The sequence below is a fragment of the Panthera onca genome, chromosome A3, assembly GCF_046562875.1.
Source record: "Panthera onca isolate mPanOnc1 chromosome A3, mPanOnc1 haplotype 2, whole genome shotgun sequence".
Taxonomy (NCBI): Eukaryota; Metazoa; Chordata; class Mammalia; order Carnivora; family Felidae; genus Panthera; species Panthera onca.
The window spans coordinates 109,051,827-109,068,759 of NC_138341.1; the positions used below are offsets into that span (position 1 = coordinate 109,051,827).

The 16,933-nt window shown below is 45.4% G+C and overlaps 1 protein-coding gene across 8 annotated transcripts in view; it reads left to right on the forward strand.

The window, feature by feature from the left end:
* The window catches only part of SLC23A2 (solute carrier family 23 member 2), a 132,886-nt gene that overhangs the window by 91,462 nt on the left and 24,491 nt on the right, over positions 1 to 16,933 (forward strand). For all 8 annotated transcript variants that reach the window (XM_060612922.3, XM_060612932.3, XM_060612901.3 and 5 more), the window contains 3 exons: positions 9,353 to 9,441; positions 10,462 to 10,532; positions 11,537 to 11,718. In XM_060612922.3, the coding sequence (XP_060468905.1) occupies positions 9,353 to 9,441; positions 10,462 to 10,532; positions 11,537 to 11,718 (342 nt within the window). The remainder of the gene's footprint in view (positions 1 to 9,352; positions 9,442 to 10,461; positions 10,533 to 11,536; positions 11,719 to 16,933) is intronic.

The following is a 16,933-nucleotide window of genomic DNA, read 5'->3' on the forward strand; positions in this document are numbered from 1 at the left end:
GCTTCCCTGAGCCTCTGCCTGCTGGGGGCGGCACTTCTGCCACGGCCGCTGCCACGTCCCTCCTCCTCACCCTGCCTTTTCCTTCTTCCTCCTGCCCTTTGACCTCAACTCCCTGCACTTCGCTTTCAACGAGGTCTTCATTGGTTAGTTTGTGATGTCAATCCTGGGAACTCCTCAGCCTTGTTCCAAGAATTAGTGCAAAACTTTGAAATCCTGAGAGATCAAGGCAAGTTTGTTCTGACCCCATCCCCCTAACTGCCCCGCCTCACCGTAGGTTTGAGCGGGAGGACTCAGCTGATGCATTGGCTGCTGCTGCCTCTTAAAACAGAAGTCAAGTCTCAGTCCAGCTCTGAGCTTCCTAGAGTCCTCGCCCCTCACCCCAGTCAGTACAAAGCTGGGGGGAAGGGAGGGCCCTGATCCCTGCCCTCATCTGCCATGTTGACCTTCCCCTTGGTGTGACAGGTGCTGTGTTTGGGGGTTACCTTCAGCATTTTGCCCCAGACGCCTCTTGGAGGCCTCACTCTGAGGTCTCCCACAAAAGAAGAGACTGTAGCTGGGGTCCCCCCACCCCCACCCACCCAAAGGAGCCCCTCCTGGCCATCAGAGGCCTGTAGCAGGCATGCAAAACCTTCCTTTGCTGAGAGAAGGTAGGGTTTGGGCCAAGAGTGACAGTAGCTGGTGCAGCAACCTGTTCTCTAACCGGATCGTCCCTCCTGAGGAGGAAGCCCCTGTCTGTCATCTGCCTGGGTTCTAGGGGCCTGTACGAGATGTGTGCTCACTGAGCACGGGCGGCTGCAGGATGCTTCCACGGCTCCAGTATGGGGCCTTGAACTCTTCACAGTTCATAAAACTAACAGGGATGGCAGGACGCAGTGATTATATTGGGGGTGAGGGAGATTGGGATCTCTCCCGCTTTCTGTTTACGTATTGGTGGTGTAGTTGTAGATAACATGCCAGCTCACCCCTAAATGCTCTCCTAGGAATGAGGGTCCCCTTTGTAACTACTTACCACACCTGAGAACATTGTCATTCCCTCATGTCATCTAATGTGCAGGCTATTTAATTTCTCAGGTTGTCGCTAAAATACCTTCCTTAACTATTCGTTCACCTCCCTGCACCCGGATGCAGTCAAGATCATGTGGCACATCTGTTTTATGTGTTTCTTTGGTTTCTTAATCATAAACCGTCCTCACTTCTTTCCTGCATAACATTACCTTCCTAAAGTGCCCAGGCCAGTGTTCTTACGGAGCATCCAATGGTCTGAATTTGTCTGATTGTGTCTTCGGGGTGGTATTTGATTTTTTCCACAATCCCCCTCATCTTTTGTAAACTGGAGGATGGGGCCAGCCAGAGGTATCGTTGATTCAGGGTGAACATGTTTGCCAAAATTACTATGTAGGTGACTGTCTTTCATATTCTGTCACATTAAGCAGACACATAGTAGCAGGTTACAGGTTTTCTCCCCCTTTAAATAAAAAAAATTGTCCATTTAACTCACATTTCAAGTAGTACATTACAGACTTGGGAGCCAGTGAGAACCCGTAGCTAATGACTTTGGAGGGAGCTTTGCCTTGATCCCCTAACCAGCTGCATCGGGGAGCTTTGGTTTCAGAGTTGGCTTCACTCCTGTTGCACCATTTTCCAGCCTTGTGACTTTGGAAAAACTGCCTGGTCTCTCAGGGCCCCCTTCCATCATCTGTAAAATGGTAATTAATAATGATGAAATTGTTAGTGAGCGCTGAATGAGATAATTCCTGGCACCTGTCTGTACTTGTCTGTTGGCTCTCATTTTTGTGGGCCTTCTGGAAAGTAAGGAGGCAGGTGAGTGCAGGTGAGGCAGAAGGGTGTAGTGGGCAAGGTCTAGGACGTCTGGCAGAGCGGCATGTCCTTGATGGCGTGTAGCACGTGGTTGGGTGCAATCCTCGGCCACATTGCCGGCATCCCCCGATCGGGAAGGGCCCCCAGAATCTGTCTCAGGCCATCAGAAAGTGGTGAGGGCACTTTATCCAGCTCCTCCTGCAGCCTGAGCACCGGCCGTCTCTCAGCTGAGGCTATTCAAGTTAGCTCCTTCAACACTAGCTTTGCCAGGTGGTCTCCCCTTCAGCTGACATGCTGTTTCTCCGTATTTCTGATACTAGGAGACTGGCTGAGTCCTCTTAGTATATGGCGGGGTTGATGAGTTCAGTTCTTCAGATATTTTAGGCTAACAGACTCTTGACTGGAAATAGTTGATACTATCATGCTTGACAAGGAGGTTATCAAAATTGTATTCAGCTAGTCCTCCTAAATTCCTGTGCTCTGTCTGGACAAAGCCTCTGGCTGTGAGCTGTGGCTTGGGAGACAAGCTGGTTGACTGCTTCCAGCCAAGGATCTCCAGGACTCTGTAATTGGAAATACTGACTGGAATAGTTCATCTAATCTGGGCATTTGCCTATAAAACCAGAATGGCATGAACTTGAAGATAAAAGGTTACACTTATCTTTAGTTAGGAGTATTTTAAATCAACTAAAAATGGATTAGAGATCCAAATGTAAGAATCATGAAACTATAGAAGAATAAAACAAGGGTAAATTCCTTTATAACCCAGAAGTAGGGAAAAACTTTTAAACTAGGACTTAAATCCCAGAAACAAGGATAATAAATTTGATGACATTAAATCTAAAAAGCGTTAAACTTTACATTGGAAAAATATGCCATAAACAAAAAATGGTAAACTGGAGGAAATATTTGTAATGTATTGCAGATAAAGTATTTTTAAAAGATACCAGAAATTGTAAAGGCGAAAGTTGTGAACAGATCACAGAAGAGTTATATAATGGTCTTTCTCCACTGGAAATGATAAGTTGGTTTATAATAACAGAATATAAACTAAAGCTATCCTGAGATAACCATTTCTCACCTTTGTCAGATTCACAAAAAATAAAAATTTTGATGAGCCACTCTGATAGCAAGATCGTGGGGAGAACAGGCATTCTTAATACATTGCTGTCAGGAGTGAAAATAGTTCAACCTTTATAATGAAGAATTTTACAGTATCTAGAGTACATGTGCATTTACCATTTGATCCAGCAATCCTCCTTCTTGAAATTTACTCTTAAGATACATTCTCATAAATGCAAAATAGTACACAAAAAGTGATTTATTGCTGTATATAATTTGTAATGGCAAAATATTTAACACTTAAATGTCCATCTGTAGGAGACTGGCTGCTATCTGTACCTCACACAGTATGGTCCCATGCAGCCCTGAAAAGAATGGGAAAGATCTCTGTTAACTGGTATAGAGTAAGTTCCAGGATATATTGAAAAAACAAGCTGCAAAAAAGTGTGTGCGAGTGTATGTATAAAGGAATAAGGGTAAGTTAGGAATTAATGAAAACGATTAACTATAGTGAGTTAGGTTGGAAGGGGGTGGAAGGGTTAGGGATGGGAGTGAGACTTCTCTGGTATATCTCTCTATATGATTTGATTTTTAAACTGTACAAATGTTCAACATAGTCAAAGCATAAAACCAAAAACGAAGGAAAGCAAACCTAAAATTGAATTATAGAAATAGGTGAGCTATATGTCAGATTGCTAACCACATAGAAAAGAATTCATTCACAGACTTTAGAACACAGTACTTTACATTCCGTGATTGGGGTGTATCCTAAGCACAAAGTAAAGAGAAATCTTAATAATCTTAATAGTCTTGTTCATAGTGACATGTAATTACATAGATGTGTAATTCTTGGACTGTGCTGTATGATGTTATATAGGGTAAGACAAACAAAGGGTATGTTGATAATGATGGAGAATCAGGACATTTGATGTAAGAAAAGGAAAGATACAAATATGGAAAGAAAGAAGGTAATCCAGGGGTATTAGGCTGAACTATAGGTATCATTATGACCCTATAATTCAAAAATGAATTGTAGCTCTGTTTACTAACAAAATGTCTGCTCAGTAACAGTGAGCCCACCTGGTGCTCAATCTTGGTTTCTAAATGCCGTTCTCCACTAAAATGAACCTGGGCTTCCTAAAGTAGTGGTTGACTCAAAGGCCAGGGCTGAAAAAAGTGCACGTTGACCCTGGAGCATTTTGTGCCAGAAAGCAAAAAACTGCTTAAAGAATAAGGGGTGGAGGTCAGGGCGTTGGGGGGTGGAGGGGGAGAGTCAACTTCATAAAGAAGGAGAACCTGCTTGAGCAGGTTCTTTGGGCAAGTTTGGGACAGTACATTAAAAAGAATGGTCATGGAAGTGAATTGTAAAACTGAATTTGAAAGGAATTCATTCACACACCTGCAATGATGTTCAAAGAAGAAAAAGACAAAGTTGGACAAAAAAGGCAAGCTCTTCTTTACAAAAGGCCACTAATTAAATACAGATGGAATGATCAAATTGAAAAATTGTAATTTTTAAGCCCACTATGTAAGAATGTTCATAAGCTAGTGGGAATATAATATTCACACAGCCTAAGAATCACGTGATAGATTCTTAATTACAACAGGAAAAAGGTCCCACCTTGTGGGACAGCACCCAACACCCAGGCAGTGTCCTTTCGGGAAGTGTCTGGCCTGGCTCTAAGCCTGACACAAGACTACCAAATGCAGTATAGGAACTCTGATTGGATTTGGGGGAGCAGGAGCAGGTATAAGCATATTTATAAACAGATAAATTTAAATATGGTCTGAATATAACATTGTTAAGTTAATGTCCTTGGGTATGATATGGGAAAGCGATGATGCAGGAGGGTATGTTTATCCTTAGGAAATGGGAGCTACTTTCCAGATAGTTTAGCTGATAGAACATATATACATATGGGAAACAATAGGAAAATGTTACCAGTTAAAGAGTTTCTTGTGACACACTGTGGTTTGCTTTTCCTTAAAGGCACTTAGGATACACATTCCTGATGGCAGATTCAGTTTTGAAACTATAGTTCTTTGAAGCCAAACCTGCTCTATGTTTCTTAGAGATTATTGTTTTAAAATCATGCTGCCGTTTAGACTCGAGTAAATATTTATTTCACAACAAAAGGTTTTGTACCAACTTGATAGCTTTCTTGGTAGATCAAGGAAGTCAGCCAGATTCTTAGTGTACTTACTGTATAGATGAACTGTTTTATTTTATTCATTTTCCCTAAATGATTTTAGTTCTGGGAAGATAACGTTTCCTACCTTTGAGGTGCTATTTGTAGGGCCCACCTGCCCTTGTAAGCTTTTTAAGGACTTTTCTCCTGATGACACCAAGGAGGACTGCTAGCCCCTGGGACCTTGGGGAAGTTGTCTGGTTTTGTCTGGAAAATTCACATGTACACTTTACTCCCTGTTCTCTCTGCCCAGTGCTTTTTATCATAAAGGGAGAGAAAGAGAAAAAGAGGAAAGAAAGAAAGAAAGAAAGAAAGAAAGAAAGAAAGAAAGTCCTTTCCCTAATTTGCAGTTAAAATCAACATGACAGAAAGACTTCTTATTTTTAGTCTAATAAAATTCTTCTCAAAGAATAACATTTGTCAATAGCACCTTTAATCCATTAATTAATTGTTAAGTGAAAGTTGGTGCCGGGGACACAGTGGTGATGGGTAAAAGGGCCTGGTTCCCACGGTCAGGGCAGTTCCGCCCCTTTGGGAGATGGGCGGGTCCACACACAGATAGCTTCGGTGCTGTGAAGGGGGCCACCGAGGCTGAGGTGCGGAGACCCGGCCCGGGCCAGCAGGTCCCTGGAGCTGACATGACACCACAGTGTGAGCCAGTCTGGAAGCATGGACCACAGACGGTATGGCTGCAGGCTGCCAGAGTGCCTTCTGGTGACGTTTTGGGATTAAGGTCAGCTTTCCCAGTTCCCCCAAGGTGGTCCTCTCCGAGCAAGGTTGCTTTTGCCTGTGGGCGCCAGCTGGGGCACGTGCTCTTGGTCCACTCTGACCTTCGGTACGGCAGTGCTGCCCACAGTCAAGCTGCAGTTCTCTGAGGACTCCTGGGGCTGCTCTGTGGCTCTGGTGTGTGCCTGCTCTTCTCTCTGCCTGCGCTCCTCACAGCCCCTGCCGTGTGTGGTGTGGCACTTCCTGCCCCTTAGGTAGGTGACGGCCCCTGCAGATGCCTGCCTCGGTGTCCTGCCCCATCGGCATCACCGCCTCCGTGTGTGGCCGTGTCTAGCTGTCTTCCTTCACACGGCAGAAACCTGTCGGCAGCCCAGGGTAGTTTTTTTTTTGTCGTTGCAGAATGGTAGATCCCTTCATCTGGCCCAGGGGTTGTCCGTCTTCGTGGTGCCTGGTGCCTCAGCGTCGCCCACAAGTGATTATGCAGGGTGCAGGGTGCAGGCCCCATCTGAGACTCTGATTAACCAGGACTGGGTAAGATGCAGAAGTCTCCAGTTTTAACCAGCACCCCTGAAGCAGCTTCCTGGCAACTTGTGGAGTGACTTGTGGAAATCACGGCCAGAAAGTCCTGAGTTGTAAAGAGAACACATTACAAATCCAAAGGAGATCCTGGAGCATTTTCTGGATGAGGTGGTGTGGCCTCTGTGCCTTAATGATGAATAAACATTGAACATCGGAAGTGAGTTGATGACTGAGCGGAGAGCAAAGGCTCCGAGGCAAGAATCTGGAGTGCAGGTCTGTGAAGGGGCTGGTGAGGAAGAGCCGGGGGCCCAGGGCTCTAGTCTTCTGGGCTCAGAGGAGGAAATGGGACGCCTCCAGCAGAGTTTTGAAGAAAGGAAGTCTTGTCTGGGACTGGTTAGGTTTTTCTCCATCCTGGGGCCAGAGCCTGACATGGGAATGTGTCACAACAGAAGTGTCTGTCTGCTCACATTTTTTCTTACTAACCTCTAGTGATCTTGTTAACCTTAAAAACTCATCTGCAAAAACCCACCACCTCTCTTCCGTATTTAAGATCTACTTTCCCTATAGAAGAGGGTGGCAAACTTTTTCTGTAAAGGGATAAGCAATAAATATTTGGGGCTCTGTCGTCTTTGTTGTGACCTCTGGATTCCACATCGTAGCCCCATAGCAGCCGCAGACAATCGGCAGATGGAGAGGCTGTGTCCCAGTGAAACCTTACTCACAAAGACAAGTCATATGCCAGACTTGGTTCACGGTCCAGTTTGTCAGCTCCTGGTGTAAAGAAAGGCACAGCTGAATTAGTTTCCTTTCCAGCTGTTGGGACAAAATTAAAAGAACAGGCAGTCTTGTCTACGTGGGGAGCCCAGGGACCAGAGGTACAGGAAGGAGAGCCCTCGGGTTGATCAGTTGCACACTGGGGAAGGGCTGGAAAAAGCTGCTTTATCAGATGAGAATATCTAGTGCTTTATCGTCCTCAGCCTTTTTCTTGGAAAATTGGCTTTGTATTTAGGGAAGTTCTTATTTGGTGAAATAATAGCTCTTGTCACCACTTTCCCTAAGAAAATTTCTGTCAAGCCACTGATTGACTCTGCTAGTTGTGGAGACCACCCTTAACTTCTGGGGCGCTTCTGCTCCTTCCTGTACAGCGGCCGCTTGTCCTCCGGCCAGTACTGCTTGTGGTGGTCAGCGTGTGTGTGGCTGAACGGGAACGTGTAAGCTGGCATGTGCAGCCCCTTTGCAGATCATTTTGGGAGACTTCGAGACAGCACATGCGGGAATTTTCTATTATCACCTACTTTCAAAGGAATTCAGGATCCTGGTTGTTTGAAATGAGTGAGCTTCTTTGCAGCTGTGTTCTCAGGACCTTTGGTCATGGTTAAGCCATAAAATATTTGCCCCGTAAGGTGCCCAGACTGAGGTCAAGAGCAGTTCACGTCACTGGGGGTGGAACCCAGAGCCAGTCTTCACTTTCCCAGTGAGCCACCAGTGTGGTGTCGATTGCAGCGTTCCTAGGCCGAGATCTCGGAATGCAACCCATGTTACGTGGACCTAGGATGTGTTGCTGGAAATCTGAAATGATACTAAAGCAGATGTTATTTGGGCCATTTGAGAAGGCATCCATTCCTGATGAGCGAGGACCACCCTTTGCCCTTTCAAGACATTTCTGAAAAGTTACGCTTCAGGAGTATTTGTGAATCAGTGTTTCCCTCATGGCATACGTTCCCACGTTAGATGACTTTCATGTCCACTTTTGATGGTACTGTGCTCTGGGCCCCTCTGACAGGTAATTATAAATGGATGGTTGGTGGAGGGTGTGCCCACATGAGAAACCACCAGCAATGCATCTGGTCTATACTGTGCAGCCTGTCTCTACGCTCTAAAGCTAGCATCATGCCTACTCTTGGTTGATTTCATTGCATGATTAAAATGACCAGAAGAAGAAAAGAATCTTGACCCGTGTCTGGCGCAGAGTGGTCTGTGCTGGCCCTGGGCTGGTAACATGGCTGCTTCCCACTAGAGCCACCTTCTCTTAGTCCACTTCCTGTTCCAGTTGGGGCAGGATACGCCATCAGAGCACTGAGGGGCACGTGCTGGGTTCCCGTCCACTGTCCAGGACGCTGGTACCAGGTGGTTTGGGGGTATTTCAGAAAGATCTGGACATCTGAGAGTTCCCAGCCCTGCAAACAGAAGGAGCCAGTTTTATATTTTACCCTGAAAATAATGTTAAAAATAGCAAATAGATATCAAGGTTTCATGTTAGCTCATAAAGCTATCTTTATACAACTGTAGCTGAAATGCTGTACATTAAAAAAAAAAAAAAAAAAAAAAAAAAGCAAAATCTCCTGAATTTGAATAGCTCAGGTGTTCAGAAAGTCAACATGAAATATCTAAAATGTAATTGAATGGTGACATTTGAGGATTGTAGGCAGGGGATTTAACAGAGAGTCCACATGCTTTTTTTATGATTGAGCAAAATATCTTGTCTACTGTTGATTTGTAACGTACAGCTTTTCTTTCCTCATAGCTCTAGACCACTAACACGATTATGATGCCTGTCCTCTAGGATTGAGGGCAGCCTCTGACTTACAAAATGGAGTGACGGGGAGATAGATTTTTTTTTCCCTGTGCTAACCAATAAGAATGTGAAAGGGAGGAGGGTCGTAAAGTGGAAGACACACACCGATATTTCAAAAGGAGCTCACAAGCTCAGCAGGAAAGCGAGATGCCCAAATGCCCAACACCCCCCACCCCCAAAGGGAAAGGTGGTGATGGCAGGGGCTGGTGGAGGGGTACAGGGCTCCCCCAGGGCCCATGCTGGGGCTGTCTGTGGGGAGAGCAGTGGGAGGGGAAGATGGAGAAGCTGGGGGCCCGGCTGTGTGGCAGAGGCGATCTTTGCAGACCGGGGCTCGCTCTTCGGCGTGTGCCTGCATTTACTCATGTGCTGTTTGTCTATGGAAAAGACTGTTAAGCTGTCAAATCGTGAACTACCTCGGTAGTTCCTGATGCCGTGATCATGGTTTTGGTCTCGTTTCTTTTAGGTTACCCCTGTTTCAGGCCAGTGCTTTTGCATTTCTGGCCCCTGCTCGAGCCATCCTGTCTTTAGATAAATGGAAATGTAACACCACAGGTAATTGCAGTTATTTCCGCATACGTCATTGGGGTCCTTTAACGCACGCGATAGAAGGGAGGCCTGAACGTGCTGCCCTTGGCAGCGTTAAATCCTTTCTGGAATCGGGCAGAGAACATACAAACCAACAAACTGCTTAGAACACTCCAGTCTGTGGATCGTGTTTCTGTCTCTCTCTCTCCCCACTCGTTCATCCCTAACCTCAGAGCAAGTAAGGACCAGAAAGGACCTCATTTCTCTATGCTAATGAAACTGATAAATATGGGAATGGAATAGAACATTTGTGCTATTTTTCTGCCTCTTTCTTTCAGTGGATTTTATGAACCACCAGTAATCACTCTCTTTGCTGCGTCAGCATCCCTTCTCTGAAACATCTCTGCTTTTTAAGGATCTGGCTGCTTTGGTTTTCTGCAAATGACTTTAACTCCTCCCCCCCCCCCCACCCCCCACCCCCCATTAGTGATTGCAAAGATCCTTAAATAACCCGATGAGGTCAGGAAAAGATCAGATGGAGGTTTAAGAAAATCAAGTAGACCTGTCATACTTTCAAAATACTGTTAGGTTCTAGGAGCAAAGTTTTCCAACATTTGCTTCCTCCCTTGCTCCCAGGAGTTAGTTTGTGACCACTGATTTGATTCAGGAAATGGAAAAGGCCCTCCATTTTATCTAGGTTTTAAAAACCTCAGTCAGGCAACCTTGCTTTTGGGCGTTTCCGTTAGCTGCTCGCAAAGGTTGGTCTTTGTGTGAGGCTGGCACTAGCAATGTGCACCCCCAGTTCAGCTTTTGACAAGCTGGGAGCTCGCAGTCGATGAATAAATTTGGTTACATTTAGCGTTGGGGAAGACATCTTTCAGTATGGTAAGCCATACTGTTGTAACTCGAATTTTAGGGATGGGTATTTTATGGAAAGTAAAACTTAAAACAGGGAGGAAATTTCATCTTACAAAGAGTAAGATGAATGTATCCCGTGAAACATGGGTGTCACTCCAAAAAAATGTTGTCTTTGTTTTTGTTTTCAAGATGTTTCAGTGTCCAATGGAACAACAGAGCTGTTGCACACAGAGCACATCTGGTATCCCCGGATACGTGAGGTAAAAGAGGAGCATTGTCTGCTTTTGGTTTCTTTGTGTTTCTTTCCTGCTCCGTTGTTGGCCGTGCCCAAGAAGTGGTAGTGATGCGCACCAAGCCTTCCTTTTCCTTTTCAACTACTGACATGTTTATTTCTTTTGTGGAACTAAATGTAGATGGCATCACCATAAAATAAAGCACGCAGAAATGCTTTGTGCAGCCAGACAGTATTTCTGTCAGAAGTTTCTAGCCTTCATTCCCCCCCGCTCCCCAACCCCTGGGTACCCACAGACCTGCCCACTCACACGCTGCAGCATAACCGGCTGAGGGGCGCGGCTCCCTTTGAAAGAGCTACAGAGGCTTGCCTGAGGGCACACACCTCTTCATTCTAGCCCGCATTTCCGTGTGTGTGTGTGTGTGTGTGTGTGTGTGTGTGTGTGTGTGTGTGAAGAATTACAGATACTTGTCCGCTGTGGTGCACTTGAACAGAACAAGGCATGGGAGTCCTCAGACACGAAGAATGGCCAACAGCTTATCCACATCTTCCCAAATCTGGAAGATCCTTCACCATTAATTCAGAGTTAGCACAGATAATAGCCGTTTTCCACAATGGAAACATTCCTTTAGAATTTGTGTCGATAACACGATCTTCTAAACGTCCCTCAGAGACTCACTTTTTAAAGTCCAGAATCTTTGTGCCGCAGTGTTCCTCTGAGCCTGGTTTTGAATGTCGTGTGTCTTGAGCAGGAATGATAAATCTCTCACTTCTCTATGGGAGAGGTAAGGTGGCTATACGTCCATTGCCCGTTTCTGTAATGCCCCTGTGTCAACCGTGTCATTCATAGGTTGGCTAGACCCCGCTCACCCCACTGGTTTCTTTGGGGCCCTGGGAATTTTCCAGCAGTGTCACACTTGTTAGGTAATAAGCCGCTGCCTGTCAGAACTGTCCACTGTGGTTGCAGGTGACGCTTGGAGTCTGGATCTACAAGCAGCTCACTCTTCGTGTCTGTGCCTTCTCTCGTTCCAGATCCAAGGTGCCATCATCATGTCCTCGCTGATAGAAGTGGTCATCGGCCTCCTGGGCCTGCCCGGGGCTCTGCTGAAATACATCGGGCCCCTGACCATCACGCCCACTGTGGCCCTCATCGGGCTGTCTGGGTTCCAGGCGGCGGGAGAGAGAGCGGGGAAGCACTGGGGCATCGCCATGCTGTGAGTGCTCTGGACTACGTAGCGCGGACTGTCAGCACCTCCTCTTCCCACCACCGAGCGCAGTCTCTTGGGATAGTTTGAGCATTTACGCGAAGACTTAGGAGATAGGTTTTTGTTTTTATTTTTGTTTTTTTAAAGTAAGAAGAGGCTGACGGTTTAAAGTTCATTCATTTCTTGCCAGGAAGTTACCGAAGGGTGTTTTAGACCTGGAGGTTGGGAAGTGACATGCAGCACGGTATTCCAAAGACCTGTTGGGGAGTGATGTGTAGAGGGAGGGTTGTGAGGTTTCAGACTTTAAGAAGGGGGTGTAAGACGGTGATGCCATTAGCTTTTAACTTTTGAGGTCATGCCAAGTCTCTTGCACACGAGTGGAAATAACGCGAAGCCAAATCCTTTCGGCGAGACTCAAAAAAACTTCCAGATTGGCAGGAGACAGAGATGCTGCACGAGTAGGGTCTGTTGGCGTTGAGAGAGACGTGGCTCCCCTGGCTCCCTTCTACACCTGTGGGGATGCCATGGTTCTTGCCAGAGTCCTGCCAGTCATTGCTGGTCCTTAAGCACAGAACTTCAAGTTCATTAAAATGTCACTTACCCCTTTATGTGTTGTCAGTAAAGACATCCAAGACTTCGGTTTATTACAAGATGGATTATTAGAGCCATGGAATTCTGTATGCCACAAACAGAGCCTGCTTTCTTGTTGTGTGCCTGGTGAACACATGTAAGAGCTGATCACGCTATAGGGAAATGGTTCAAAACCTGGCATTTGCCAACCAGTAGAATTCCCAAAACAAAGTAAGTAATAACAGAAGGGAGTTTCCGCTGGTTTTTGCTTTGCTTTGTGAACTACTCGGTAATTCTTAAACAGTAGCTAGCGCTTCTCCAGCTCCTGTATTAGTGCTTTATAAAAACACTCGTCGTATATATTGTACGTTAAGATAGGTGCCGGCATCGTGCCCATTCAACAGCAAAAGAAGCAGAGGCACAAAGACGCAAAGTTAGCTGCCCAGGTTCGCACAGGTAGTAATTGGCCCGATGGTTTTCAGAACCCAAGTAATCTGGTCAGAACTTAGTCCCTAACACTTCATCCTGCCCATCTGTGTTGGAACACGGTGTGCAAGTTAAAGTGCATCTTTACATACCTATAATCCATCTAGCCTTACAGATTAAGGTGTGTGAGAATGTCCAGGGTTATTCTTAATTTCTCCTTTCACTGAAGGTTGGTCCATATTCCCCACACCAGCATGGGCGTGTAGAAGGCAGGGAAGGATGTCCTATGAAACGCAGTAAGTTCCAAGAAGGAGAAATTGGAATTGCCATCATACGGTGAAATTAGAAACCAATGACAAAGGGTGAACAGAACCCCCAGATCGCCTAGGAGCTGAAAAACACTGTTATACATCACCCCTAGTCAGAGGGGAAATTGAAACTCATGACTGCTGATAATTTAGAACACGAGGACAAGAACAAACCAGTCACACAGAGCGGAGTTGTTCTTGAAAAAAACATACAATCTTAAAGGCAAAGTACATGAAGAGCTTATGTCTTTGAAACAAGAAAAACAGGATGAAAATGAGCCTAATGGAAGCAGGGGACCAAAAATTAATACAGATAGAAAAAATGTAAAACATAGAAGTGAAAAATTCAAATATTGGTTCTGTGGAAAAGAGCGTGTGGACACACTTCAGGCGAGGCTGATTGAGAAGAGGAGGGAGTGAGTGCACAAATAGAGGGATAAACCCTTAGGTCCAGGGAAGAAGAGTTCCAGCTGTGCTACCCACCCCCAAACTTAAAAACAACAACAAATTAATAAAATGGGTGGTTTTCCAAAACGTGAAAACAAAAATGGACTCTTCCTCACCCTGAGCGCTAAATGTTGGGGTTCCCCAGAACCTGGTCCTTGGGCACTTCCCTGCCACGTGCCTTTCCCCGGGAAGACCTCGTCTAGTGCACCGCCCCAGCAAGCCTGTGATGCTGCTGACTTCCATGTGAGCCTGCAGCCCATCCCCCCGAACACCAGCCATGAGGGCCAAGCCCTGGTTCGCACCCTCCAGTCACCATTACACAGGACTCCTCGGACTTCAAAAGGAGATAGTGTCAATCGTTTGCTTCCTTCCTTGTCCCCAAACCCAGTCCCCCTCCTGTCATCCTGCTCTCAGGCAAGGCCACGACCACACACCCCGCTGATGGAGTCAGAAGCCCTACAGTTGTCCCTGATTCTCTGCTTGCCCTCAGCTCATGTACAAGCCATCTTTCTGCCTCCTCTCTCCAGCCTGTCACGCCACTGCCACTCCCCTGGACAAGCCTCACCCATGGCCATGCTTCCAAACATCTCCAGCTTCTCTCTTGCTCCCTCCCTGCTCATTCACAGCCCCGTGAAGTCCCTGGCCATTCTCCTCTCCTGTCTCCTCTTTTTGAAACTCCACTTGGACACAAGCAGGAATTCTGGAAGTTTGTAGGTCTTCTCGTCTGTGTCTGAAACCTTCTCCGCTGTCCCTCATTCTGTTTACATCTCACACTAGGCACTTGGGGCCTTTCGCTGTTGGAATCCCAGACGTTTGGGGGTGGGAAATGATTGAATTATTTCACGGATGCTTTCCTTACTCCATTCTAGCTCTTCGCTTCCTGGAACCTCTAGAATGTTTGGACCTCCCAAATCCTTCCTCTGCTTTCCATTTCTCCAACTTTTTTCTCCATTCATGGGAAAATTCTCAGCTGTATCTGTACATCCTTCTGCCAAGCTTTTCCTTTCTTCTGTCAGGTTTTTTAGTTTCCAGCCAGCTTCTCTTATCCTTGGGATGCCAGCTGTGTGAGGGCAAGGCTTCAGCTCCGTGCTGGTCACTGCAGCACCCCCAGGACCTGGCTCACCACCTGTCACAGAGCAGGTGTTTAGTAAGCACCTCGTAGTAAGGGCAGGGAGGACTGGGGGTTGTGAGTACACCCCTGACCAGAAGTCAAGAATGCTATCAAAGGATTTTATCCCTAAAAAAAGTTCTGGGCTCCAATAGTTAGTATATTATATTTCAAGGAAGAGAGATTTAAGTGGTTCTGGCAGTTTAAGAAATGGGAAACTTCCCAACCAAGTTGATCTCTGTGGCGGATCCTGACAGAGCTAATACAAAAGGGAGAGCCCAGACCTACATCTTCCTCCCCAGAGTTGTGTAAAGCCCCAGGCTGAGTTCAGGTATGTTTAGGCAGTAGTATGCTAAAGCCCAGCGTCTTGCTCTACTGCAGGTCTCCTTGTGATCTTTTAAAATGCAAGTGTGCAGGGGCGCCTGGGTGGCTCAGTCGGTTGAGCGTCCGACTTCGGCTCAGGTCATGGTCTCGAGGTTCGTGAGTTCGAGCCCCGCGTCGGGCTCTGTGCTGACAGCTCAGAGCCTGGAGCCTGCTTCGGATTCTGTGTCTCCCTCTCTGTGCCCCTCCCCTGCTCATGCTCTGTCTCTCACTCTCTCTCTCTGTCAAAAATAAATAAACATTAAAAAAAAAAAATTTAAAATGCAAGTGTGCAGAAGAAGCTTTTCGGAAAGTCTTATTATCCAGCTCTGCGCACACTATTTTTTTTAGTGCCATATCTATTAACATATCTTGGAAGAATGCTCTTTGGAACATGGCTTGGGAAAATGCTGTTCTGGATAATAATAACAAAAATCCAACACATTAGGTGTGTCATTTTAGGAATTTAACGATGATTAAATATTAGAATTTATTAATAAAATTCATTATGGGCCCATGGTGGATTTAATTCACAAAAACCAGGGTGACCAAAAGAAAAATCACTTGGGGTGCCTGGGTGGCTCAGTCAGTTAAGTCACTGACTCTTGGTTTTGGCTCTGGTCCTGATCTCATAGTTCCTAAGTTTGAGCCCCACATTGGGCCCTGCACTGAGCAGTGTGGAGTCTGCTTGGGATGCTCTCTGTTCCTCCCCTCTTTCCCAAAATAAACGAACTTTTAGAAAATAAGTGAAAAGCCCACTGAAACTAAATTATAAATGACATCTGGGAAAATATTTACAACAAATTCCATTAAAAAGGCTAATGCCCTTAATGAATACTTTCACTAACTGAAGTAGAGAGTCCTGGTGGAACAATGGAGGAAGGAGAAGATGTGAGCACCCATTTAACCAAAATGGGAAGTACAGATCACTAATTAGTGCACAGAAAGGCTTACCCTCCCCAGTTATTAACATGCATATGCACAGGGATTCTGTTAACAGAATGGGGTAGTGGTGGTGGATCAGAGTGTACTGACTTGGGTTCCTAAGTCAACCAAGAGAGGCACAGTTAGATTCTCAAGGGGGAGGGTAAATGGAGTGACACATAGGTCCTGGAAGGGAGCCATTTGTTTTTGCGAAAACATTGTTTTGATTACTTATATACAGTTTTCAAACCTATTCAAAAATAGAATAGTGTAATGAACACCCCAGTACCAAATACTTAAGAGAAGTCTCATTTTCTCTCTACCCCCAAAATACATTAAAATTCTAGTCATTTGAAGTTTAACAATAATTAAACAGGGAAATCTAAAATAATAATTCCTGCCATCCATCCAACTGCCACCCCTCAAAAACATGTCATGAATAACTAGTGAAAAGTTAGTATTTATCCTATATGTGTAAATACAAACGTATACACATTTACAGCTTCACCATTATAATTTGTTTTTCACCCTGACAATTTGTTGGGCTTATCTTTCTAAGTGTGTTTAGATCTACTTCGTTCTTTGTAAAATTGCACAGTGTTAAATAGTATGAAATATAGAATTTATTCAGCCATTCCCAATCGATACTCATGGTTGTTTAAATATTTGCTGTTGCAAACAATACTGAAATTCATACTCTTATGTAGTGTAAGGAATGAATATTAAAATAATTGATGATAGTTTTTTAAATTGATGAAATTGGTAGGGACTTAAACGTATAAGACCTTGTGGGGCACCTGGGTGGCTCAGTTGGTTGAGCGTCTGACTGTTCAGCTCAGGTCATGATCTCACAGTTTGTGGCTTTGAGCCCTGCATCTGGCTCTGTGCTGACCGTTTGTTTGCTCAGGCTCTGCTCAGAACCTGGAGCCTGCTTCGGATTCTGTGTCTCCTTCTCTCTCTGCCCCTCCCCCGCTCACACTGTGTCTCTCTAAAATAAAAACACGCTGTGTTTCTCTAAATATTTTTTTAAAAAATTTAAATAAAAAGTATAAGATCTTGTATTTCAGTGAGTAGCAAATAG